General features: G+C 46.9%; 1 protein-coding gene across 2 annotated transcripts in view; it reads left to right on the top strand.

The window, feature by feature from the left end:
• NDRG3 (NDRG family member 3) overlaps positions 1–25,403 on the top strand; it is a 43,526-nt gene that overhangs the window by 8,163 nt on the left and 9,960 nt on the right. For both annotated transcript variants that reach the window (XM_029965300.1, XM_029965301.1), the window contains exons 2-7: positions 1,935–2,040; positions 5,825–5,860; positions 22,935–23,040; positions 23,735–23,855; positions 24,332–24,394; positions 24,719–24,779. In XM_029965300.1, the coding sequence (XP_029821160.1) occupies positions 1,984–2,040; positions 5,825–5,860; positions 22,935–23,040; positions 23,735–23,855; positions 24,332–24,394; positions 24,719–24,779 (444 nt within the window). In that variant the 5' untranslated portion in view covers positions 1,935–1,983. The remainder of the gene's footprint in view (positions 1–1,934; positions 2,041–5,824; positions 5,861–22,934; positions 23,041–23,734; positions 23,856–24,331; positions 24,395–24,718; positions 24,780–25,403) is intronic.

Raw genomic sequence — 25,403 nt, 5'->3', positions numbered from 1 at the left:
ATTTAAAGTTTCCCAAAGCAAAGGACATAAAAGAGAGGGAAATTGCTATGGCTGATTTTCAGAGGGAAAAGGCATTTTGTTTCCATTTGTTTTGTGCCAGACTGGCTTCAGCCACACCAGCGTTAGTTAGTCCTGGCACAAAGGGTGCAGCGTTGCACAGTGTTTGGGGTGATGGGGACTGCTTCTTCCCAGGGCAAGACATGTTTGTGTGGAATTAAGGTGGCTGGGGAACACATGTGTTCTTTTTCCACTTTTTTTCTTCTGTGATTAGTAGCCTATAATATCTTGGACAAAGAATTTTGTTCCTGACAGTACTCAAGAGACTTTTCCTAGCACACTCAGCTGGTGCCCAGGAAGTCCACCACATACTTCATTCTGTTTGTGACTTCTTTTATGCCATCTACAGTAATAGGTGCAATTTTCCTGAACAGCTAGATAACCTGCACCATCCGTCATGACCATCTCCTGCCAGAGCCGTCTTCATATTGCTGCAACTGCTTGCTCTAGAAATTCTTCTGTGTAGAAACACAGCTAGAGCCTCCAGAGGAGTAATTAAATCCCTGGTAAACTCAGTCATATTTTCCTACATCCTTACTGCTGTATTTATACTGGAAGACTTCTCCTCTGGCTCCGTGGCAGCATCGATTTCTCACAGACATATGGCAGCCTCACGTACTGTTGATTATACTTTTTTCTTCCCTTTGCTGACTTTACACCATCTGATTGTTTGGGCTGCCCAGTTAACAGTGTTACCTGCACATATTCCACTGGACCAGCCATATCTGGGGACCATTTTTATATCTGTAGGAGATTGGAGAAATGATTACTGGCTCAAAACAGCAACTAAGGTGGGGGGAGTAGGACAAGTTCTGTGTAGGTGGGGTGGTCTGTGCTCCACATCCCACCCACTGGAGCCTCTGGTCTAATCCCAAAATGGTTACCAAGCCACTGGCACCCCAAAAGCCGCACCTGGGGAGGGCCCTGGGAGACCAGAGCAGATAAAAGCAGTGGCACAGGTGTGGTGCTGGCATGTCCCACTGCCTTGGACCTGACAGCACCTGAGACCTCACTGAGTCCAAGGCGGTGACTGGTCATCTTTCGCTCTCATTTTCCTTTCTCTCTCTCTCCCTCTCTCTTCTCCTAACTTCCTCTTATCGAAATCTGGATAACTTAAAGCTGGTTGAGTTGGAGTTTGCTAAGTCAATGCTTTGTGAAGTGCCTTTCTTTAACTGGATGTTGCTTTAAAATTTGCCAAGTACCTTATTCTACCTTAACATTCTAAAGTTTGCAAGTAAAATTTGTTATTCAGCCTCATGAGAACTTTGTTGTTTTCTCCTGTGTGCTGCCAGAGGGAATCTAAGTACCTAAGCCCTTTGAAAACCCACCAAGCGGGCTCAGGGTATAACAATATCCCACCTGCTGCAGGGGCTGCCCCGGATTCCGGGCTGTTCTGCCAGCGAGCTTGGATCTCCACACCTCTGTCTCCCATGTGTGGATTTAGTTTTGGCTGCGTGTCTTGTGGATACAGCAGAGCCTTGCTTTTGGAGGCAGGACACTGGGGTTTAGGTCTGTTGGTCGTGGCAGGAGGATATCACTGAACATAGTTTTTCACTCAGCTGATCAAGTAATGTCCAGTTCACTTCCAGACACACTATGGCTGAAGTACCAGCATGGAAATGGATTCAGACTTTCTCAGTAGAAAGGCCTGAGCTTTCAGGAACAACTTTCTGTGGGCAGGACAAGGAGTAAGGAGACTGACAGTGTGAGCACGATTGGGTTTACCTTCTGCACTTACAGGTGCCTTGTGTTGCACCAAGAACCAGCTTCTTGGAGGCTTCATTTGGAGCACAGACAAGTCTAATGAAAAAATCTGAAAACTTTCCTTGACTAGCCTCACTTCTAATGCTGTTTCTAACAGTATGTCTTTGTTTCAGAATCATCCATTTGCTGCTCTGAGGATTAATTGGCTTCAGTTCCAGCACCATGGATGAACTGCAGGATGTTCAGCTGACAGAGATCAAACCGCTCCTGAATGACAAGGTAATGCAGCTGCTGCTTTGCTCTCACAGTGTACTCAGGCTGACTTTGTGTCTGGGAAGGAGCCCTGATTGCCAGAAGCTGTTTACAGCTTAAAGTATCTGAAGTACTGAAAAACCCCACTCTGGTAATTTACCACCACACACTCTTTCAAAGTCTCAGGGAATGACAGACCACCACAGTTCAGGTAAGTTTAGAGTCCTGGCCAAACAGTATGTCATGCCTGTAGTGAGGATTTACAGAGGCTGGGCAGAAAATGGGAAGGTGATCCCATTCCTGACCTAATGTAGCTGTAGAACCTCTAATAAGTTTCTCCTTGTTAGAGAAACTTTGGATTATTGTATCCTATTTTCTTTTTTCTTTTTTTGTTTAAAATATTTTGTCTTAAATTATCCTTTAGTGTTTTGACACCCAAACCAGCCCCATCTCCCTGGATTTAGAAATGGAGAACTGTTTCCTTTTAATGTCTCCAGAGCTCAGCTAGAGCAGTCCAGATTCATCTAATACTGAGACTTCTGAAAATCATCGTATTGCAGCAGCTGTTTAAGTCTTTCTCTTTTGTGGGCTGGAGAAGAGCCATCTAGGCTTTAGGAGATCCCTGGCCTCCCTGGATTCTGCCACAAACTGTCGTTCCGAGTGCCTAAGTCATTACAGGCATCCCAACAAGATCTAGCATCTTGCACCTGTAAACTGTGATTATGAGCAATGCAGTTGGGTCACTTTCCATAGCTCACAGCCAAGCCCAGTGGTATGGGAAGCAGTTCCCAAGGCTTTGCTGTTTAATGGCATCATCAAGAACTGGCTTGTGCTGCCAAAGGGCTCTGTCCACTCACTGTGTGCCTGTAGGAGACTGGGCTGTCTGCCACAAAATGGGTGAAATCTCTGAAATTCTGCTGTGTTTTAGTCTGTACTGATTAGTTTTTCCTCATTTCTCTAGTCTTCTAGCATATCTGTTTAGTACCTGTGAAATCTAAAAATTCAGCTGAACTCTGCAGTCCAGCTGCCTATTCTGACTGCTGGGCTTCCTCAACTCAATTTTTTAAAATGTTTCCTGGAAGGTGAGTCTGGGAAGTACAAAATCAGTGTAGACCAGCAGCTAAAATACAGGCCTTGAGAACAGTTTGTGATTTCAAAACAAGAATTAAACATTTACAGAAGACAAGCTTCCTAAATGCAGTGCCCCAGATCTTGCTCATGATTCTCCTGGGATTTTCCATGTTTGAATTTAAGAGGGTAGATTGCCCTTGCTTCAGTCAGCTGACCTAAGTAGGAGGTATCACAGCATGCCGAAACAGTGGGTTTCACTTTATAAGTTTCAGTCTCTGTCAAGTCTGGCCTGGTCAGCGCCATCCAGTCCTGGCTGTGGTGTGAGTTCTGGTTCAAATGCAGTGTGCTCATCAGAACAGAACACCCAGTGGTGGTAACCAGCACACAGAAGGGCACATATAGAGTGATACTTGCTTTCCTTGACTCTGTTTTGAACTTACAGAAAGTATACAGTACCTCAGTAGGGAAAAATACAGTGAGTGGCTCCATAACCATCCTCAGTACTGCCCGGGAAGAGAAGTGTGCTGAGGCTCTCCTTTTTACACTTTGTTTTAACAAAGGGAGGGCCTCAGGGAGTGGCCAACTCCAAGGTCCAGCCCTTAGTAAGGTTTTCAAGCACATGTGTGCTTTTTAGACATAGTTTATGGAGCATGTGGGTGTGGTGCCAGAACGTGCTGTTCTGTGCAGCGTATCAGAGTCCAAAATCTATTGAGTTGGCAGTTCACTAAGATTTTTACTGACCAACCCACTTTAGATGTAGAAGTTCGAGCCAGCATGGATTAATGGCCAGAAATAGTACAGTAAAACTCTTAAGGTGTTAATGGGTGGGTGCTCATGAACTCTTCAGGTACAAAGGCTGCTGTACACAGAGAAGGAGCTCTGGTGTCTTAATACTCAAAACAGTGGAATTGCCTGGGAAATGGAAACAGGTCATATCTTGTTCACTTGTCTGACTCTAGGTAATGACACTGGGGACCACTGACTCCTGGATATGTTCTGTCTCAAATAAGCAAAAAATTACAAGCTTGACTTTTAAAGAATACAGACACATTTTTGTTTGTGAGTAGTTTAAGCCTGATAGCAAGCACAGGGAAGTAAAATACACTATATTGGTTCACCTCATTCAGCCTCACTAAAATGCAGTGACTTTATATTGGAGAAGTAAAGGAACTTCAAATGTTCCCATTTAGTAGAAGGAGAGAGAAAAAGAGAGGACTGCCCCAGTGAAAAGTTACTGAAATGCCAGAGCCAGATTCAGGAGGTGGAATGGGCAGCCCTTAGGCTGGGTTGTGTCGACCCAGCTAGCTCTGTGCTTTGAGGTACAGCCTGGAAAACTTGCCTTAAACTTTCTCAAGACAATGAATAAATGGTTTAAAGTCAGATTTTTGGTGTGTTAAAATCAAGTATGCAGGAGTCAGGGCATTTCAACCCTAATGCTGCTTGTGCCTCATGGTACACCCTGACAAGTACAAATTCAGATCAGCCTTTTCTTTACTTAGCATGCACCATCCAAATCCAGTGCTGGATACAGAAATTTCTCATTTCTCCATAGGTTTTTTAAAGTCCTTAATCTCTGTGGCACTGGGTGACTGAATTGACCTTCTTCACGACCTAGTGGTGGCGTCAGAAATTTCAATTAATTTCAGTGTCTCAAATTGAAATAAGAAGGGGCTACTTTTTAGTTTCTTTTCCCACATCCTGAGGATTTGGTGGGTTTTGCCATGTTATGCTCAAAACATTGACGGGGTTCAGTACTTACCACAGATGAGGAAAGGGGGGAATGGATCCTTAAAACAGATTTGCAGATATCTCAAATGTCTCAAACTGCAGAATGTAGGTAGCAACCTCTGTTCTTGCTAACGTGGCAAGGCCCTGCAGGGAGGAAAACAGGGCCATGTGTTTACACATGGAGAGGAGTGAGGGTGCTCAGCCAGAAGAAATGTTTGGAGTGTTTCTGTTGTGCATATGTGATCCTAATTGTAATTTTACTACTAAGGAGCTATGCCTTAAACACATGAGCTGTAATGCTGTCTCAAGTGATTTGCTCAGCCTTTTCAGCAGCTGACAGCTCTCAGTGGTGTAACCTACTCTGTGGTCAGAGACAGTGTTAACAAAGTGTGTGGGCACACAGACAGGTTCCTGCAGCCCCTCAAACCTGCAGGGTGCCAAATGTGTGCTGTCCTGACTGTGTTCAGCTGCATGTGTGGGTCACCCTCTGGGAGCAGTCAGTTGTGAGCTGCTGAGCCCAGTTCCCATGTGCTGGGGTTTCAGTAGCTTGCAGGGTCCCTTTGTGTGTGCCATGGAACAATCCCATGCTCATGGCAGTGACTGCATGGCCTGTTTTCCTGTGCTTATTACATGAGATCCCAGGGTTAGTCCTTCAAGAGTTTTGCATCCAAATTCTTAATGAACAGCAGGACCAGACAAAACCCAACCCATACCCGGCCAGCTTTGGCCATGGTCCTTTCTATGTGCACTGTCCCTGCTCGAATGCTCTCAGCTGTGCCCACAAATGCTCCCCTTAGGTGGCAGCCTCTGGACAGCCCCATTTGTGTAGAAATGGGCAGAAATTGCATGAGATTTACTCGTACAAGTCTCATATTTTGCTGCTGACCTGCCTGCAGCCATGCTCGACTGTACTAAAACAGAGGTCTCTGAGGGGAACTTTCATGATGTTGTTGGGGGTGTTGTGGGGCACTGTGCTGAACTCTTTTTTCTTTTTCCTGTTTTTCATTAACAGAATGCAGCTCGCAACTTCCAGGACTTCGACTGTCAGGTAAGACACGTGTAGGAGACAAGGATTGGTTGATAGACTCCCCATCGCTCAGCAGTAATGTTGAGAGAGAGAGAGAGAGATGAAAAAAAAATCTGTATCTTAATTTTAGCTCTATTAAGGTTTAATCAGTAAGAACTGGAATACGTCCAGTGGCAGAAATTGCCCTTCACCCTTTCACGCCAAGCAGTTTCTTCTGAGTTCTAAGGTGCAGAGCTGGACTGCTCTGCCAAGGCTGCACAACATCTTGCAGGATGGCTGGTCTCCTGAAAAGCAGTTTCTTGGAAAAAGTCAATATGCTAAGGAACTTCAGCTCTGTCACATCCCATCTGGTTCACTGGCTGGGAAAGGAGGAGGTTGCATGCTCTATCTATTTATCTTGAGAGGAGATGGAAGTCACCAAGCTGCCCAAGATACAGCACCCTGCTCTGCTGGGCCTGGCTCTTGACACAGCCATGGTCATTTTCAGGAGTTTATCGATGGTGCAGAGATGAGCCCGGTGTCTCTGGTTGCCATAAGAATAATCCTTTCAGAGGAGTGGTTGCTCCACCAGCATTGAAGACAGAGGACACACTCTGTGATAGGGGGAGCGCAGCTCTGAGATTTCGTGGGGCATTTTGTGGAGCACAGGCTCTTTTTCCATGCCATATTATCCTGCTGCCTTCTCACTGAGTGTGTGGATATGCAGCCAGCAGCTGTTCCTTCTCTCCAGTCATGGGAGGCTGCTGTGTCTGCAGTGCTCTGCTCAGCGCAGGACAGGTCACACAGTGCTGCTGGAGCACACCAGCAGGGGTAGGGCTGCAATACCATGTGATAGATTTAATAAAAGTCTGTTGATGTAGATCATAGAATCATAGAATCAGCTGTGTTGGAAGGGACCTCGGAGATCATCAAGTCCAACCCTTGATCCAACCCTGCTGTGGTTCCCAGACCGTGGCACTGATGCCACATCCAGTCTCACCTTCAACACCTCCAGGGATGGAGAATCCACCCCCTCCCTGGGCAGCCCATTCCAATGCCTGAGCACCCTCTCTGTAAAGAATTTCTTCCTAATATCCAACCTAAACCTCCCCTGGCACAGCTTAAAACCGATCCCTGCCTGGGAGCAGAGCCCCATCCCCACCTGTCTCCCCCCTCCTGTCAGGGAGTTGCAGAGTCAGGAGGTCTCCCCTGAGCCTCCTCCTCTCCAGGCTGAGCCCCCCCAGCTCCCTCAGCCTCTCCTCACAGCACTTGTGCTCCAGTCCCTTCCCCAGCCTCGCTGCTCTTCCCTGGCCCTGCTCCAGCCCCTCCATGTCCTTCCTGAGCTGAGGGCCCAGAGCTGGACACAGCACTCCAGGGGTGGCCTCACCAGTGCTGAGTCCAGGGGCAGAATCACTTCCCTGGCCCTGTTGCCACCCTGTTCCTGAGCCAGGCCAGGATCCATTGGCCCTCTTGTCCCCCTGGGCACACTCTGGCTCCTGTTCAACTCCCTGTCCATCCCCTACTCCCAGCTCCCTTCCTGCCTGGCTGCTCTCCAGCCACTCTGTCCCCAGCCTGTAGCGCTTCATGGGATTGTTCCAGAAAACCACTTGCAAGCCTCTGCAGAACAGGAATGTAATAAATATTGTCCTATGAAGGTAGTTTATGTTTTTTCTTCTCTTGATATCACTGACAGTAGCCCCCATTTGGGCAGACACATGCCACTATACTGCTTTAGCTCCATTCATCGTGAGTTTTGTTATTATCTTAAAACCTCGAAGTATAAAAATCACTAATTTTAGCACATTGTAAATGTAGTTTCTTGTCTGAGAAGCAGCAGTAGTGTTAAGCAATGATTTTTCTGTGAAATAAAGGATAATGGTTTCAAAACACTTTCCTGTACCATCATGTCTCCATCTATCTGTATCTTCTCTCTCACCTCTAGAGGTGAAGTGTGCTCCCATGTCAGATGGGTAAGGGGTAAAAATAGGTGCAATGCCTTTGAGTAACTGTTAGATAGCAGAGGCACTTCCTGCAGTGGCCTGTCTGCCAGGATTGGGAAGAATGTGAATGTGATGCCAGGGCTTATTGGCCTCCACTGCCAATCCTCTACTGACCCACCAAAGCTCTGGGTGTGCCCCTGCCCTGCCTGGCTGGGAGCAGCGTGGTCTTGGGAGCTGGAGCAGAGTGGGAAGGTGGGATGGAGTCCCTGTCACAGAGCTGTGAATGGCTGCTGCCTTTTGGTTCTACGCTTTCCCTCAATAAGCAAAACCTCTTTGTGCCCTTCTTTGAACAGAGCCCCAGATGTGAAGCTGGGCAAGCCCCACAGAACTCAGTGCTGCTCTTGTCTCAGCTCCCTGTCCTCCCCAGGGCTGAGCTTTGGGAAGAGCTGAGTGGGCTGCAGCCAGGGAGAGGGGCTCTGGGGAGTGCTGGGCCTGGAAGGACATGCTAGTTGCTTCTCTGCTTTGCTGTAGATCAGCAGTGAGCTGGTGGCCATGGCAACAGTTGGGCAGGAGGTGAGATGTTCCTTCCGGGAACCCTCTTGGTAATTCATTTAGAATACAGTTTTTTTTCAGCAAGATGTTAATACAGTGTCTCTTGTGACTGTAAATGTTGTCCTAACCTCACCTTTCTCCAGCATCTCTCCCTACAAGGTGCACTTTCAGGGCACACCTGGTTTGACAACCCCCCCTTCTGCTCCTACCTGGAAAATACCCCAAGGGCTAGATTAAATCTCTGTTTGAAATCTACCAGCAAGGATAGATGGCGTGTTGGGTCCTTGGGTTATCTGTCTCAGTTGCTAGTACCAGGAACAGTTCTTATACTGGGAGATCGAGCTATTGTTTTGTCCTGTGAAAAATTACTGCTGCTTTTTGATCTGGCAAAGCACATGTGGCTGCATATCCAGGCCTCTGTGACACTGAGTCAGTGTCAGGGCAATTTGAAGTAAAGAAGTTTGCCAGGGATTTCAGAGGAAGGAAGATCCTGTTGTGTAGAGAAAGATTTAAAAGCACCTAGACTGAGGCACGGGTTTAATTTGTCCTGAGTTTCACAGGGAGGAAGAGCCTTGGGGAGGATCTCAGTTTGACAAGAACAGGCACAAACTGACTGATGAAGGCTGATAACTGGAAGATGGTTTCCAGTTACAGTGCAGTGAAGTTCCCAATCAACTTCCAATAGCAACAACATCTGCAAGGGACCTGGTGGGTTTTAAAGCAAAAATTAAAGGGTTTGTGGGATGGATTATCTTATACAATGCAGTGTTTGCAGTATGAGAGCACAGCATCAGTGATGTGAGACCTGCATTTCAGATCTTTTTATTTTTCTAATAGTTCAAAAGAAGCTGTTTTAGATGGAGACAAAGTTGTAGCTTGGACTGGGGCTGACCACATCCTGGGCTGTGCTTGCAGGGCTGCAGGCAGTGGGGCGAGGTAAGGGGGTGGTGAGGAAAAGGTGAGACTCTGTCAGCACTGTTGATAACCCTGTTGGCAGTGCAGGTCCAGTTTGAGCTCCCCAGTATAAGATCTTGACATATTGGAGGGAGTGCTGTTTTATTTCAGTCTGTGTTATTCTGTGCCCTCAGTTATGAGGTCATTTGCTGTAAGTCCATCCCAGAATTTCATAGAATATTCTGAGTTGGAAGGACCCACAAGGATCATTGAGTCCAACTCTGAAGGGAATGGCCCGTACTGAACCCACCACCTCTGGTGTTATTAGCACCGTGCTCTAACCAGCTGAGCTAATCTCAGTGTCCCAGCTCCTCCCAGGACTCACTGATGCCCTGCCAGAGCTTAGCCTTGGATGCAGCTGGAGTAACATCCAGCTTCGGTGTTTGTTTGTTTTGTGGTGCCTCTAGACGGCCTTCTGGCTGGAAGCTGGGGTTTCAAAATGTTCTCTGCAGCTGGGCCATGCTTATGAATGGGAGAAGTGTTTAGTTTAATCCCAGCTCAGGAGCATGTCATTAGCACTGTCACTGACTCCAGGAGGTGTGTAGTGCCAGGCACACAGGTTCCCCACGCTGTTTTCTGTACACCTTTGGCATGTATTACTTTTCAAGGTAACTTGTATATTTAAGGTTTGTAAGATCTTTCTTTCCTTTGGGGAAAAGGGGTGATGCCATTGGGAATTTCTATTCATTTCTTACATGTTTGGTTTTATGTTTAAATAACTTGCCAGGATCAGATCTGGGCAAAGTCAACAGCACAGGCATCCTCCTGCTTCTGAAATTTGTTACTCTAGGTGACTGTGTGTGAGGAAGCTTTTGGCTTTTCTGGTACAACTGACTTCCAGATAGAGCTGCCCTGGTTTTCCTAAGCTGTACATCTGCAAGCAACCCCAGCTAGCCCTGACATATAACAGATTGCCTGGCATCAGTTAAACAATGCCACATAATCTGGTAACTGAAATGGAGATGAAATGGAGAGATAGTGTGGGGGCTTAGAGGTCTTTATCAATAGGAATGTAGGTTATTCTCAGAACTAAAAGGTATTAACCTAAATCTGAGACCTACATTTTACTTGAAAGCTATATGAACCCTAATGAAATCTAGGCTTGGCTTTTTCCACTGTCCATGGGCAGATGGTGGAATAAACGGTCTGTGCTGCAGATGGACAGATAGTGTGGTGACCTGTGCCATTAACAGAGCTGTGCCTGGGCTTTTATTATTATCCAGACCCTCTTCAGCCTTCAGAAGTAGGTGTTCTGTCTCAGCCTAAATCTCTCTCCTCTTTCCAGATGATTTGCTTTAAATAGAAATGAAGGAATATGCAGATATATTTGTAAAACTATCCAAATAAGCCTGTATTATGTTTCAGTCTGACCTAAGCTGCCATTTGATCTCATGTGTAGCCGACACTTCCCCTCTGCTGCCTCCCACCAGCAGGAAGGCAGAGAAATGTTTGGCTTTCAGGAGAAGGGGCCTTGGGGTGTGGAGATGGTTTGGGATTTGGCTGAATATTTGCAGAAAGCAAACAATGGGTGGAGGAGGTGGGACTAAGTAAGTGCAGGACATACAGGGTTCATCAGAAACAGAAAAGACAAGGCATGCATAAACCCTTGGAGGAAAGGAATAAAGCTTCCCAATAAAAAAGCTTGCTGGATGCCTTGCTGGTATTCATGGAAAATGCAGTCCAGAGTAAAACACAGCACAATGTTTGCAGAGTTAATGACAGGCCTCGATGAGGAATTTTTTGCACTTTTTTTTAGTTAAAGTATCACTGTTCAATAAGACCACATTTTAATTATTCAGTTTTGGAGGAGTTCTTTCAGAAGTACATTTGTTTGAAGCTTTTTAATCTGCATTTTTAAATGTTTGCTTATTCTTGCCCAGTCTCTTTGCTTTATTTTTGCTTGCTGTGCAGTCAGAGATGGTATCTGCTGTTGAGAGGTTATTGAAATATCCCATCGTGTGCATTTGCTGATGTGGGAGAGGTTGAATTGAAACTGTGTTCGTTGTTTAATTAAAGCCAGCTTGTGAGTGCTACCCACTGGTGTTGAATACAAGATGTTTTAAGGCATCTTCTCTTTATTGTGATGAAATAACATAGAACGTTAGCTCTTTGAGGAAGGGTTTGCTTTCTCTGTGTGAATAACTGGGGCTGTTCTCAGCAGCAGTGAAACATTTTGGCTGGGATATTGAGGACCGTTGTTCCTCTGATTTGTACAACGAGTTCTTTTGTTCAAAGCGCTAGAGTGAAATTAATTACAACACAGAAGATGTTTTGATCTAGAAAGCAAGTTTACTTAATGCCTGCTAAATTAATGCTGCTCCTAATCTTATTAAAACTAGCATCACCACTAAAGTACTGGTTTTGACTTCTCCTGACATCACAACAACAAATATTGTAAAGCTAAAATTATTTAAATGGATTTTTATTTTGGACATTTTTTTAATTTTTGTTTCTTGGGAAGCTTTTCTTCTGATTCCTCCCATCACTGATTTTCCACCTAAAAGCTCTGTTTTCTATAAAACTGCAGTGTTCAGCTCTGAAAGTTTTAGCTAGCTGGACTTGGACTGAAACATGGTTCTTATTTTTAACTATGTATGCACAACCCTTCCTTGGGGTTTACTTAAGCATTGTGTTTGCTTTCTGTATTCTGTGGCAACAGTGTGCCAAAGAGGCTGATTATGCAGCTGTGATGTTTGAAGTTCCTGTGCTTTTAATGTTCTTGTCAGTGAGTCCTTAGAGCAAAGCAGATGTATATGCTTTAGGTTGAGAAAGGGGTTTGAACAGTGTCTTTCCAGCGGCAGTGGCTGAGCTGTTTCCATCCCTTATGCAACACTCATTAATGGTATTTCACAGCAACTAACGAGTAACTGCAGTATTGGGTTTAACTCAACACAGTGAGGCTCACTTCTAGTTGCTGGGGATGTGGAAGGTTTGGAGACACAGAACATGGCCCTGCTTTCTCTTCTTCAGGAGGTTTGAAGATGTTCATGGTCTTCAGCAAGATGCTGAAATGCAGTTTGGCACATCGTGTCAGCAGGAGGACTGTCCTTGGCCAGAAAGGTGGCCCATTCAGATCTCCCTTGAGGCCTCAGGTTTACAAAGGCTGTGTGTCTGCAGGTGGTGGCACCTTGAGCCCACTGCCCAGGGATGGGGGAGTGCCAGAGCCATCAGCCTGTTCTGTTTGCAGCCCATAGGGAAGGCTGCAGTCTCATACTCTGCTGACTCAAAATAGCAGTGCAGATCTACAAGGTCCAATTTCCTGCCTGAGCTGGGACAGAGGGGATCTAACCCTAACCCATGTATTCCTCCGTCTGTGCTGGGTGTCCTTCTCATGACACTGGATACTTGACTGGAGTGCAAGAAAGTTATAGCTTTAACTGCTGCTTGGAACACATGGGCAGGGCAGCAGAGAGAGCATCTTGCTCCAGCTCAGGCCTGTCACTGTTGTCATGAGTTGCTTATTGGTCTCAGCATTGTGTGGTTGTAGGGGTTCGTGTTCTCTGCTGTGGGAGCACAAACCCAGCCTGCCTGCCATGCTCCTGTTGTATCTCACTTGAGTTTCTTTGAGTGCAGAGCCAGTGTCTGTTCTCTGGCAGGATCTGTGTTTGGAGGTGACTTGCTCTTTCTTGCTGTCTGACACAAAGCATGAGCAAGGGTCGCAGAGAGGCACTGGGTCTGTCCTTCACTGTCACCTGCCTTTGGAACAGGCACACACAACTGCTTGTTTGTATTACAGCAACAGCAGCACCTTTGTCTCCTGATGCTCTTGAGTTTGTGTAATCAGATTGAGTACCTCGTTCTACTGCTGCTCTCAATTCTCACCCAGAATTTCTCTAATTTAAGACTTAATGCAATTACACAGAGTACCAGAAACCGTTTGCATGCTTGGATAAATCATATTGTGTTTTCTATTAATAAATTTCTGCTGTGTATGGAAATGAATAATTTACTTCACGATGTTGCTTTACGTCTGATTTAGTCTTGCTTCCCATGCAGCCATCTCCTTCAGCTCTACTATTTCCAAAATAATTTTGCACAGAGAGGGGGTGGGAAGCACTTACCTGCCAACTGCCTTGAGGTTGGTGATACTATAATGGTAAGAGTTAACAGGTGAGGATGTTTTACAGTCTGACAATATTTTTTTCTTATCTTGCAGGCACAGTTTGTGGTGTTGTTTTAGTAATGTGTAGAAATTTGAGGGCAGCTGCTGCTGAGAGCAAGACAATGGAATCTCTGCTTCAATCTCTCCATAGTTAGTAGCTGGGATAGGTTGCCCCAGGAGCATGGTGCAGTTTTTCACCTTTGCCAAGATTGGCAAAGATGACGTAAAGTAAATAATAGCTGTAGCCAGAGTCACTGGAAAAGGGGAAAGCCTGCCCTGAGTAACCTGCATCTCCTCCACCTTACAGCAAAGCAGCAAAGGCAGTTTCCTTTGCTTAGGTGAACCAGCAGCTGAATGTGCTTAAGTTGAAAGGTTTTTTTGGGATGTTTCTAGCCCTCTGCTAGTACAGACATTCAACAAGCTTGAGTAAAATGCAAGCAATAGACACCTTACTGCTCTGTGTTCTGCCAGGTTTTAATGTTTAAAAAAAAATTGAAGGGATTTCACAGATGTGTTCTTCATTGTTAGTCTGCACATTAAATTAGTTCTCAGTTTTTCCAAGGAATTAATTTTGAACTTAGAGCAGCTTCGCACTGGGAGGTCATCTGGTAATGCCAAAAGAGAAGCTTAATAAATTAGTCTTGAAAAGTACTGGTAATATGAATTCTCATCATTAATCATTCCCACTGTGAAACAAATGGTTTACTTAAGTCTTCAATAACTTTTAAAGTTATTAAACTTTTAAAAACTTAAGCACTGGATCACACTCTGACCTGGGGCTGAGGAAGTGTGGCTGGAGTTTGGACCACTGTGGTCTGGCACCCAGGTACCTCTCTCTGCTGCCTGGCAGTTTCTGGAGCTCGAGGCATTAGCACCTTTGGAGCTGCTGTTGGATGCCTCACTCTTTCACTCAGAATGTTTTTTCTCAGTATGGAAAGTTTTCAGGGATGTTAAGGAAACTCCTATGTCTGACCACCCAGGAGCCACCCTGGAAGCCACTCTGGCACCACCTGAGCTGGGACTGAGGCCCCTTTGAACTGCTCCTTCCCCTCACAGACCAGGTTTCCTTACCGGCTCCAGCCCAGGTTTCCCACTGCAGCGTCTCAGACCTCCAGATCCTTAAAATAATTTAATCATGGTGCAATAACTGAATAACAAAATACCAGCTGGAGCTGGTGCCTCTGAGGAGGGACCCCGAACAAAGGAACCTCTGGGCTTTTGTACCCTCACAGTCGAAGGGCAGGAAAGTCTGGGGGGCTTCAGTCTCTGGGTGTGTCCCTGAGTATCCGATCCCTCGAGTGTCGCATCCCCCCTCGCTGGGCCACAGGTGCCCTTTGTTATGCAAAGGGGCTGCCCCCCAGAGCTCAACCTGCAGTTCCCACTGCAGCTGCACCCTGAGCTCCCTGCACTGAAGGGATTCTTTAGTGCCAGTGGCACTGTCATTGCTTCCCTCTCTGGCCAAAGGTGGCAATCAGAGGTGGTTCCTGCATTTGAACTGTTTGCCCTCTGTGTGCCCACTTCTTGCCATAATCAGTGCCACAGTAGATTTAGCCTTTGGCAGTCATAGTTGAGTGTGGGTTTTCCTCCCCGGTTTAAGAAGCATTCAGAGATGTTAAGGACAAATAGGATAATGTCCCAGCCTTGTCTGACCCTTGCAAATCCCCAGCAAGAAATGCTTCCCAGCAGTTCCTGCTTGGGTTTGATCTCAGATATTTTGAAGTTGCTGTTGGGTTGTGTTTTATCACCTTCCAGTGTCTGAGCTTCTATGGTTCACACACATTTCATTTTCTCAAGTGCAGGGCTCTTTGACCAAGAGCAGAGATTCTCAGAAGCTGGCACCATAAAGATCACAGCAAAAACCACAGGGCTTTCAGAGATGCTCAGTAGCATTGGTGGCCTTCCTTTGGTGGCCACTACATGTTCTTCTGCCCAAGCCCTATCTGGAAGTGTATCTTAACAGTATAGCTAAGGCAGGTCAGTGCCTCTGCCACCATGTGTGCACCTGCACTGCTCACCCTCCACCTGAAGGAGAGATCCTGTGGCCACAGGCTCAATTGCTTTGGTTTCCCAGTGTAGTGGGGCAGTGACCCCAACCCTGCACTCCTGCTTACAGAATTCCATGAGACCAGCAGCTCACTGGACATGAGGCAGGGCAGAGGGACAGGAGAAGGACTCTTTTCAATGGCACTTCCTCATCAAGTCAGCTAATCTAAGTTGCATCCATTATATGGCACCAGCACTGCATTTTAGCCACAAACTTCTATGGAGCAACAGGTTAGGGAGTGCCAAGATGGGAGAAGTCATTGTTGATGTGATCTGACAAGGGCAGAGAAATGTATTGTTCCTTCCAAGAGCTGCTCTGTGACAGAAGCCATAATGTGTTCCAGATCAACATCCCTGGGGAAAAGGAAAAAAAAAAAACCAAACCACCAAACTATAGAAGACTTCACTGGTTTTGCACTCAGAGTTCAAAACAAGAACTGCACAGAAATGGAGAAGATTACTGAACATAAACTGAGCAGAGAGCAAGTGCCCACCATCCATCACAGCAGAGACGAGGAATGGTGCCAGAAAGCCAGCATGGCTAACAGAAGGGCAAGGAGGCTATTGAAAACAAAAAAGCAATTTTAAAAAAGGCTAGAGAAAATGGAAAAGGTTATAAACTCTAGCAGATTAAATATATGAGCAGAACAAAGGCAGAAGGGGATTGTGAGAGATTATTTGCAAGATGAAGAAAATAACCCTCCTGTTTCCACCTATCAAAATGGAACCACATGGGGGGGGTTGCAGAGTGCTACTGACTTCTCAGGCTCTGGAAGGAGGACTCAAGGAAGATCTAGCCATAGCAGTGTGGTGGTTTGAAACTCCCAAGAATACAATTTTTAAGTTCAAGCCCCCCTCCCACAGTTTGCCCCTGTGAGAGGGTTTAGTGATGGTATGGACTTGATATCTTTTTCACCTCATGTGGAAAGTTTTCAGACACAACAAACTAAACCATTATAGAAAATAGAGCTATATTTATAATATAAGTCCTTGAAATAGAGTTAAGTTAGTAATAATGTTGTATTGAATTAAATCTAAATTTAATTTCTTCTGCATGCAAGCTTAGCACAGAGCAGCTCACAGAGGTTACTGTGCTGGAACACTCTTTGTGGGGAGTCAGCATAGAGCCTGTCTTAAACCACAGTGCCTGCTGCAGAGGCTGTACAAAAGATAATATTTATGCCTTTTTTAGCAGTTTTTAATATTTCATAATATTTATTAACTGGAACTTTCAATGGAGGATTTTTAAATGAATTTAAGGATGGAATAGTTGAGGTGTTAAGTGAGAGCCATGCTCCTCTGTTGAAGCTGCCATGGTGCCCAGTGCTTCACCTGACAGGCAGTTTGTAAGGCACATCCCACAGGAATTCTGGGAATTCACTGACGAGCTATACCAGACAGACGATAAAAACAGCAAAGTGTAGTGGATGAATTACTCTGATCAACATTGGGAAAGGGTCAATGTAAGTTTTGTAAAGGGAAGTCCTGCTCTACAGAGCTGTTGAAATTCTTTGAAAGAGTCAGTAGTGATATAGAAAAAGAGAATTCAGTGGATGCAGCCAACTTGGATTTCCAAAAGACAAGGCCTCTTACCAAAAGGAGTCATAAGACATATGTCTTAAGGGGCTTAGGAGGCCATGTGGTCAGAGGAGAAGTCCATTCATGGATGAAATATTGGTTAAAAAACCCCAGCATTTGTTTTCACAGTTGTTTGAGATCACTTGAGAAGCACCCTGGAGACCTGTGCTGGGACCTGCACTGCTAAAATATACTCTTCAATGATCTGGAAAAAGTGATGGAAGGTGCAGTGGCAAAAATTATCTGCCTTTGGGTAAACAAAGTGTGCTGCATGTTGAGTCAAAGCTTCCTGCAGTGGAATATGAAAGCGTGGGCTCAGGGCTGACGACAACTCGGGGGCATAAAACCCTAATATTGCAAGGGATGAGTGACAATGTCAATGAGGGGCTCGTGGCTTTCAGCAAAGCAAATCAATCCTTGTTCGTCAGGAACAGAGAACAAAGCAACCTCATTGTGCTGCCGCGTGCACCCACAGCGCGGGTGACGTCCTGCAAGAGCCCTGGGCTCAGCAAGGACAGAGCTGCACAGTAGCAGGATGGTCAGGAGAGAACTGCAGGATGGTCAGGAGAAAGCTGCTGTGCCAGGGCCACCCAGATAGTCCCAAGCACGTCAGCCCAGGAAAGAACATGTGAGGGAGTTGCAGTGAGCTGTTAGAGCATTACTTCTGGGGATTGTGGAAATGGAGTCAGTTGCTCTCCAGCTTCCAAACCAAGGGCTAGGAGGTCTCGTGTAAAATCAGCAGATACAAGGTGGGGAAATTAGTGGTTCTTTTCCCTGCACATTGTTAAGCTTTTCTGGTCACAGGGGGAGGCTCAAGTAGCAGGAGGTGGCAGCCCCGTTCTCTTAAAGTGGAAGACCACAGCTCTAGTTCAGGAAATCTCATTTGACCTGCAGATTGTTGGAGGCTGGAATAACTAAAGGAAACTGTTACAAGATGCATATGTTTGAGAAAATATCACTGCATGCTTTTGCACAAGCACACTCTCCTGAAGTCAGCCCAGCAGGCTGCAGCTACAGCTGGTCTCCGTGCCTCCTGCTCCTCCTCCATCGTCGCTCTTCTCATTCATGACCCGCAGGCAGTGCCAGTTTTTGAAGCTGTGGCTCCCAGCTGCTCTGAGCAGATCGATGGCAGCTGCCTGCCCAGGCCCCGTGCCCCTGCCCTGCTGGCAGAGCAGGGGCCATCGGGGTGTGTGGGCACAGCCCTTTGCCTGCGGCTGTGACAGCCACCCCGCCGCTGCTCTGCCTCCCCTTGCAGCAGGGTGGCTGCAGCTGCTGCTTATTCTTTACCTACTCTACAAATAAAGGCAGGAGATAAAATCTCTTCAGAAAAACCTCTGAAAGTTTCCAGTCCCTAAGTGAAAATTAAACTTTATCAAGCTCTTCAAAACACAACTGGCAGGTCATGATCTTGTCTCGCATTCATCTCCCTTATTTTGGAGACTGCAGGTTTGTAAAAGTTTGGCTGTCTCCTGGCCATGTTTTCCACATGCTTTCTCCTATCACTGCTTCCCTGCACTAGACCAGATCAGTGTTCAGACAGTAGCTGGAGTTACACAGCTGTAAGGTAACAACCCTTGAGTCTCTGTTCAGGCTACACTGATGCAATGTGTCAAAGCTGCCCTGAGCAGAGGCTAGAAAGAAACCAAGCATGCCAGAATCTAGGTGTCTGATACTTTCCAACTCAACACTTCTACATGAGCAATAGGCAAATATCAGGAGAAAACATGCCGAGCTGGTGTTTGGAATTGGGCAGTGGTTATGGAGGCAGTGACACAGGGTGACACAGGCAGGCCACCTCGCTGGGGGGCTAGGAAGGGTGTCTACAAAAAAGATGTGAAGGAAACGTGTTCGGCAAGGACTCCGGGTGCAGCCGGACAAGCTGCTGTTCTCTCAGTGAGTGCTCTGGTGCCTGCTGTAACTGGGTTATTCTGCTCCATGTTTGGGAGAGTAGTAAGCCAGTAATAATGTAACAAAATAATAACTTTGGGGGGGGCAGTTCAAGGTAGCAGTTGTATCTTATAAGTGTAGAGATCCTCCTTGCCATCCAAAGTGTGATACCCAGGCTCTTTTTTAAGCCTCTGTCTCGTGCTGTCCTGTGGCTTTGATACGTGGCAGAGCTGTTGTGGAGACAAACAGTGACAGGGGAGTCATGTGTGCTCTAGTTGTGTGACATCTGAAAATTATTTTGTCCTTTGCAATCAGAGGTTGAGACAAAAGGGCAAAGTTTCAGAGAAAATGGAGTTCACTGGCAAACCTGACATTTCCTACTGATTACCCGTAGGGAAGTTGGCGGTGAAACTCGGTCTTGTCTCTCCAGATAATCTTGAAAAAGATATCAGCGTGATAGCTGATTTGTAGCTAAAAAAGTGAAGGTAGAAACCCTTATCTCAATTTTAGTGGCTGCTGCTTCTTCCTTTGTAGAGCTTGGAAAAAGCCTTCAATAAGTAAAATGCTTTAACCAGAGGAGGGAAGCTGCTTCCCAGGAGGAGGATTTCCACCGTGCCTGGAAACTTGCAAGAGAAATAAGAAATAATCTTAAGCACTACCAGTCTTAGGCATTGTCACTGTATAGGGCAGAGTAAGAAGTTTGCAGATTTAGCATCTTAAACTTTTTAAAGTTCTGCTTCCTAGGATTTTTTAAGATGGGATTTCTCAAAGGTGGGATTTCTCATGTTGCTTCCATCTTCAGTGTACATTCTCTGTATTGGAATCACTAATGTGACTGAAGGAGTAGCCAGGGAAGTCCCCTTCAGATTGGGCTGGTGCCCAGTGGGGACATGGAAAACCTCTTCTCAACAAACTGTCTCATTTCCCCAAATCACAGTTTACACAGTTAGCAATGTCAAAGTAAGCAGGAGAGCAAGGATTAATTATTAGCTCAAGGAAACTCTTCTCCTTTCCTACTAGAGAGCTGAGACCCAAGCTCAGCTTCAGAAAAGAGAAGTGCAGGGTGCTGCAGTGTGGCAGTCTCTGAAGGGAAGTGGGTGTTTCTGTTTCTAGTACCTTGTCCTGTAGCTCACCTAGTGAAGGCAGGTGTGACCTGAGCAGTGAGTTTCAGTGTAATTCCAGAAAAGACTGTAGTGCAGACTTTTTAAAATGTCACCAGCTCTTTTGTTGCTTTCTGTGCCTTTCTCACTGTTGCCTCAGTTTAGGTTTTGTGCTTCTGTTTGATAGTTGACCTTTTGCTGCTGCCTTAGACCCTCCCTAGTCCCCCCGCACAAGCCATGAGTCAGTTTAACCAGCCTCGTGCTCAGGGCAGGGTTATTCCTTCTGCACTCCCCTTGGGCTCTGAGCCACAACCAGCATTTGCCAGACCTCTCTGTGAGCTTCTTAACTCACTGACCTGGCAGAAGTCTAACAAAGTAAGATTAAAAAAAAAAATAAAGAAAAGAAAAGGGCAACTGGATAGTTCCCTGCCAGCTCAGTGAGTTAAAGCTGCTTATGGAAGAGCCCAGCAAGTGCCAGAGCTGGCAGGCAGACCTGCTTTTAATGGCAGTCCAGGCCTTGGTGAGCTCAGGGGCATGGGGAAGTGCAGACGGGGGTTGCCAGCTCCGGTTGCTTTGGCACCGGCTGGGCTCTTCCATGAGTTCCCTGTGTTTCACCATTCCAGCCACCAGCACTGCCAGTCACCACTCCTGGCCTTCTCCAAAAGTTGCCACTTTATTGTTAAAGGGCTTGTTAACACCTGCAGGCTTGTAGAGCACTAAACTGGGGGCCAGTGCTGTGGCTGTGCAGGACAGGGCTTTGCCCAGCTCAGCAGAGCAGCCCTGAGAGCCGAGACATGGCCAAGGGGCAGAGCTGGGGGTTTTCTGGAAGCTCAGGAAGCAGAGGCTGTGCCCTGGGCTGCCTTGTGCAGCCTTGCCATGAGGGCAGGCACTCCTGCCACATGGACACATGCTCACTTTACACACACAGACTGGTCCTGTCCTGCCCCCTCCATGTGAGCATCAGGCTGGGTAACCTCGCCTGCAGAGAGGTCTCTGCTGCTGTGTAAGTAGGTACTCCAGCTTCTGCATGTGCACAGTGCAACAGCTACATGCAGGTAAACCCCAGCCCCAGTCAGAGGTGCCTTCACAAATCCTTCAAAGCCAAGCTCCAGAAGGCTTCAGACTACCTCAGGTGATTTAACTGTGGCAGCTCTGCTGTTGCCACACTTTTGGGGGAAGGGGATAGGCTTTGAAGCCCTTGAAAAGAAGCACAGCTGGGGGAAGGAAGGTCTTCCGCTGCAAGAACTAAATCAGTCTGGCCCATAACTGGCCTTCAGAGTGCCCAGAAAAGGGAGGTGAAGTGAATTTCTGGTGTGCTGCAAGCCAGGTACTCTCACCAGTCCTGTATTTGGTTTAATGACTTTCAGGGTATTGGAAATTACTGTTTCAAAAACATATTTCACATGCTTCATGTAAACTAGTAAAACATGGTTTTGAGATGTAATGTCCTTACTTCAGGGTGAACCATGAGGCTTTTTCCTCAGCAGATGCCGTTTTAATATGAAGGAAGTAATTGGTGCTTTTTATAGTGTCTGTAAGTCTCTCCTTTGATTTCTGTAGATGTGAGAAGGGACCTAAAGATGATGTTGTGTACCTAGCCTCCCTACCATCTCCACAGCTTTTCCAAAGTCCATAGTTATCCCAGATCAGTGTTTGTCTCACTGTGTTTGCAGCTATTTTAGTTCAACTTGGACAATGTTGTGGGCACTTCTGCATGTGTCATTATGAGGCTGTGGCTTATTTCTGCACCGGACAGAAACTGAAGAGGTACCAGGAGGCCTCGTGCTCCTCTTGCTGTCTGACATAAGGCACAGTGCAAAAAGCTCTTGATATTTGGGAAAAGACACATGGTTTGGCTGGCAATTAATCATGAAACAGGTCGTGAAACTGCTCCACTGATGCCCAGCTGGAAACCAGCATAACCTTCCATACTGGTGCCAGCTGCCAGAGGCACTGGGGGTGATTCAGTGTCACATTACCAAACCTGGTATATAATGGAAAAAAGTGTTTGGCTGAGGTACAGTTCTCAGCCTTCCCTGGGGTACAGGTCAGCAGACAGTAATGCAGCAGCATGGGCAAGAGCTGAGGGGTCTTGGCCAAATGGCCAAAGTGGGGCTGCAGTAGACAGGCAGCCTGGGAGAACACATATGTGTGTGTCTGGATCTTTCATTTTTACTGCTGTTGAAAGGAAAAGCTGCCACTTACTCCTGTGTGGATGGGAGCAACCTCACAGGCAGGCAGTGATGGGATCTGCAGAGCCTGGGTCCCTTTGCTGTCCCATTTGCCTGCTCTGTGTTTTGCTGTTTCCCAAACACCCTGGTACATGGTCCCCAGAGGCTGCCAGCCTCTTGGGCATTGCTATGTCCCCTCCCACCAGCCATGGACAGGATGATGCCAAGGGGGTACGTTGGGGGGTGCACTGGCAAGAGACTTGTAAGCTGGTATGTTGGAGAGAGGTCACCAGCTGGGGAACAAAGGCTTGGCTGTGGAAGTGGAGCTGCATTCGTGATGCTATGAGTCCCTAGACACAGCTGCACATGTGACACCCAGCTCTGCTACAGTGCAGCAACATCACTGAAAGCCACTGAAATGAGATCTTGGTCATGGGAAGATGCAGGCCCGGACCCTTCACACTTCTCAACAAAAGCAACCTGCTTTGGGCAGCAGTTGTGCAGAGGAATTGGACAGAGAGATTTGGCAGGGTTGTGGATTGGCCAGGTTGGACAGTTCTTGGAGCAGCCTGATCTAGTGGAAGGTGTCCCTGCATGTGGCCAGGAGGTGGAATGAGATGGTGTTTAAGGTCCCTTCCAACCCAAACCGTTCTGTGATTGCAAAAGCTGTACTGTGGGTAGGAGAAGTGCTGAAGTGGGGATGAGGCCCTTGCTGCTGGCCTTCAGTTAGGTTTCCCTGTGGTGCAGGCAGCACACATAACACTGAGGCTCCTTCTTCTCTCTCTGCAGGAACATGACATTGAGACAGCTTTTGGAGTGGTTCATGTCACCATGCGGGGCACACCCAAGGGGAACAGACCTGTCATCCTCACATACCATGACATTGGCCTCAACCGTAAGCCCTTGCATTCCCAGGACCCTGAAAAAGTGATTGTTTGTGGTATTTGCTTTTAAGTGTGGGGAGCAGCAGGCCTGACCTGGAGCTGAGGTCATTCCAGGGTGAAAAGATAAAGGTCTGCAGGAGAGAGAGGGAGAGAGAACATGTGGCATGCCCTGTCCATTCCAACAGCCCTTGAAAGGTAGGGCCAAGGTGGAAAGGTGGAAATAGGTCCACCCAACACACTATAATGCTCTGTCTGACTTGTTGCACTGTGTGATAGGGTCTCCTTTCCCTGGGTGCTGGGCAGGTGAGCAAGTCCCTTCTACAAGGCTGCAGAAGTAGTGTAATGTTCTAGCAGGCTCAGTTCTCTTTCGACATGTCTTCCCACCCAACACGTGCTGTTACTTTCACACGGGTGCTCCTCCTGGTACTGTGAGTACCTCCTGGTACTGTGAGTACCAGGAACAAGGCCCTACTTTCTGGAGCACACAGGCTGGGCTGATTGTCTGCCCTCCAGTCGTGGCAGTTCCTTTGCTGGGACTTGCTGTTATGTTGCAGTTTTGAGGCACAGCAGCACACGCCATCCAGCACCCTCTGCCCCGTGGGCCTGGGGGGGCTTGAGCTCCTGCAGGTATGTGCCATGTGTTTGGAAGGTGGATTGCAATAGAACTTTCAGGAAATGTCTCATTTTGTTTTGTTGTTGTTGCAGACAAATCCTGTTTTAACGCATTCTTTAACTTCGAAGACATGCAGGAGATTACCCAGCATTTTGCTGTGTGCCATGTGGATGCACCAGGCCAGCAGGAAGGAGCCCCCCCATTCCCGTCTGGGTAAGAGCTCTGCAGAGACCTGCATTGTTCAGTCTGTACTGAAGTGGCACCCCGTTTGTGCCAGCTGGGACTGCCAGGCTGAGTGTAGTGGGAGGCAGCTCTCAGGAGCAGAGGAAATGGCAAGATGAGGAGGCTTCCCAAGGGGCAGTCAGGGAACTTTCTAATTACTGAGACATGGGTAAAGCCCTCACTAGTGGTGAGTCTGGTACCAGCTGTCTGACTTGAGCATGAGCCCAGCACATTGCAGTCGAGCTGGCATTTCATCTGTCCATCCTGCCACAGAAATCTGACTGCCCAAAAGACCACAGCTCTGTTAGTCTTGTTCTGAGGGATGGGATCCACACAGTTGGCTGGAACACACAGTATCATTGCAAATTAATAACCTGTGCACATGCCTGTCAGATGTTCCTACCTCAGGTAGAACTGGAAGGTAATCTCTATTGAGCTGTATTTGGAGATGCTCTCTTGGTTTTCAGGTACCAGTATCCCAGTATGGATGAACTGGCTGAAATGTTACCTGCTGTTCTGACGCACCTGAAGTAAGTCTGAAAGGAAAAGGGGTGAGCCAGCTGGAGACAGCCATTCCAGCATGTACCTGTGCCTCTGCTTGCCACATCTGAAGTGCTCACTGAGGTGTCCCAAGAGGCCTGAGCATCTCTCAAGCAGTGTGCCCCTGTCTAGTTCTGTGCTGGGAACACTGTCTGCTACCTGAGGCAATTTAAGGCTGCTGCATCGTAGCTGGGTCGTTTTGAAAACGAGCCATAAGTGCACAGCTGGATGCAGAGAGGGGAAAGGCTTTGCCACTAGGGATGCTTCAGCTGAGCTAAGTTAGTGTTGTTGACTGTGAAATGCCTGTATTTCAGCCTGAAAAGCTTCATTGGGATTGGCCTGGGAGCTGGTGCTTACGTCCTCAGCAGGTGTGCAGTAAGTATCTCTTCATTGCTTGTGACTCCTGTGAGCTGTGGTCCTCACTGATCAAACAGGCAGTGTGTGGGGCAGGGGCAAAGTAGCAGTTAGTAATTACAGCAGGGCTGCAGGGAGCCCTGGGAGAGCTACCTCCGGCCAGATGGTTATGTTGGAGCAGTCGAAGTTACTCTGAAACTATGCCAGGTGTGGAAAGACTGCAGCGTGATGCTTTTGAGTCATCAGAGCCCATTCTGACTGCTAGGAATAGCCAGCCTTGAGTGTTCACAGAGACTGCCTGCATTGCTATGTGTTGTGTCCAGTGTTTGTGACACCAAAGAATTGATGTGATGTACTGCAAACCAGTGCTGATGAGGAATGTGCTTTGTCACTGGAAGGAAGCGGATTTTGTACTCCACCCTTAGATAAAAGTGTGCTGTCTTTATCTTAGTACCTGCTTACACATTTCTCTCTAGTGCAGTGTTTATGTGAAATCAGTGGGCATTGTTTAACAGCCCAGGAATTTGCCTGAGTCTTTCAGAGATAGTGTTAAAAAAACCCAGAAATCTGACATTTTCAGTAAAATTTTCTTTAGGTTATTGAGTGCAGAGAGTTGTCAATTATTTAGGCCATTATTGTTTCTTA

Source organism: Manacus vitellinus, unplaced genomic scaffold (assembly GCF_001715985.3).
Source record: "Manacus vitellinus isolate BGI_N305 unplaced genomic scaffold, ASM171598v3 scaffold_97_pilon, whole genome shotgun sequence".
Lineage (NCBI taxonomy): Eukaryota > Metazoa > Chordata > Aves > Passeriformes > Pipridae > Manacus > Manacus vitellinus.
This window is presented reverse-complemented; position numbering and strand designations above follow the sequence as displayed.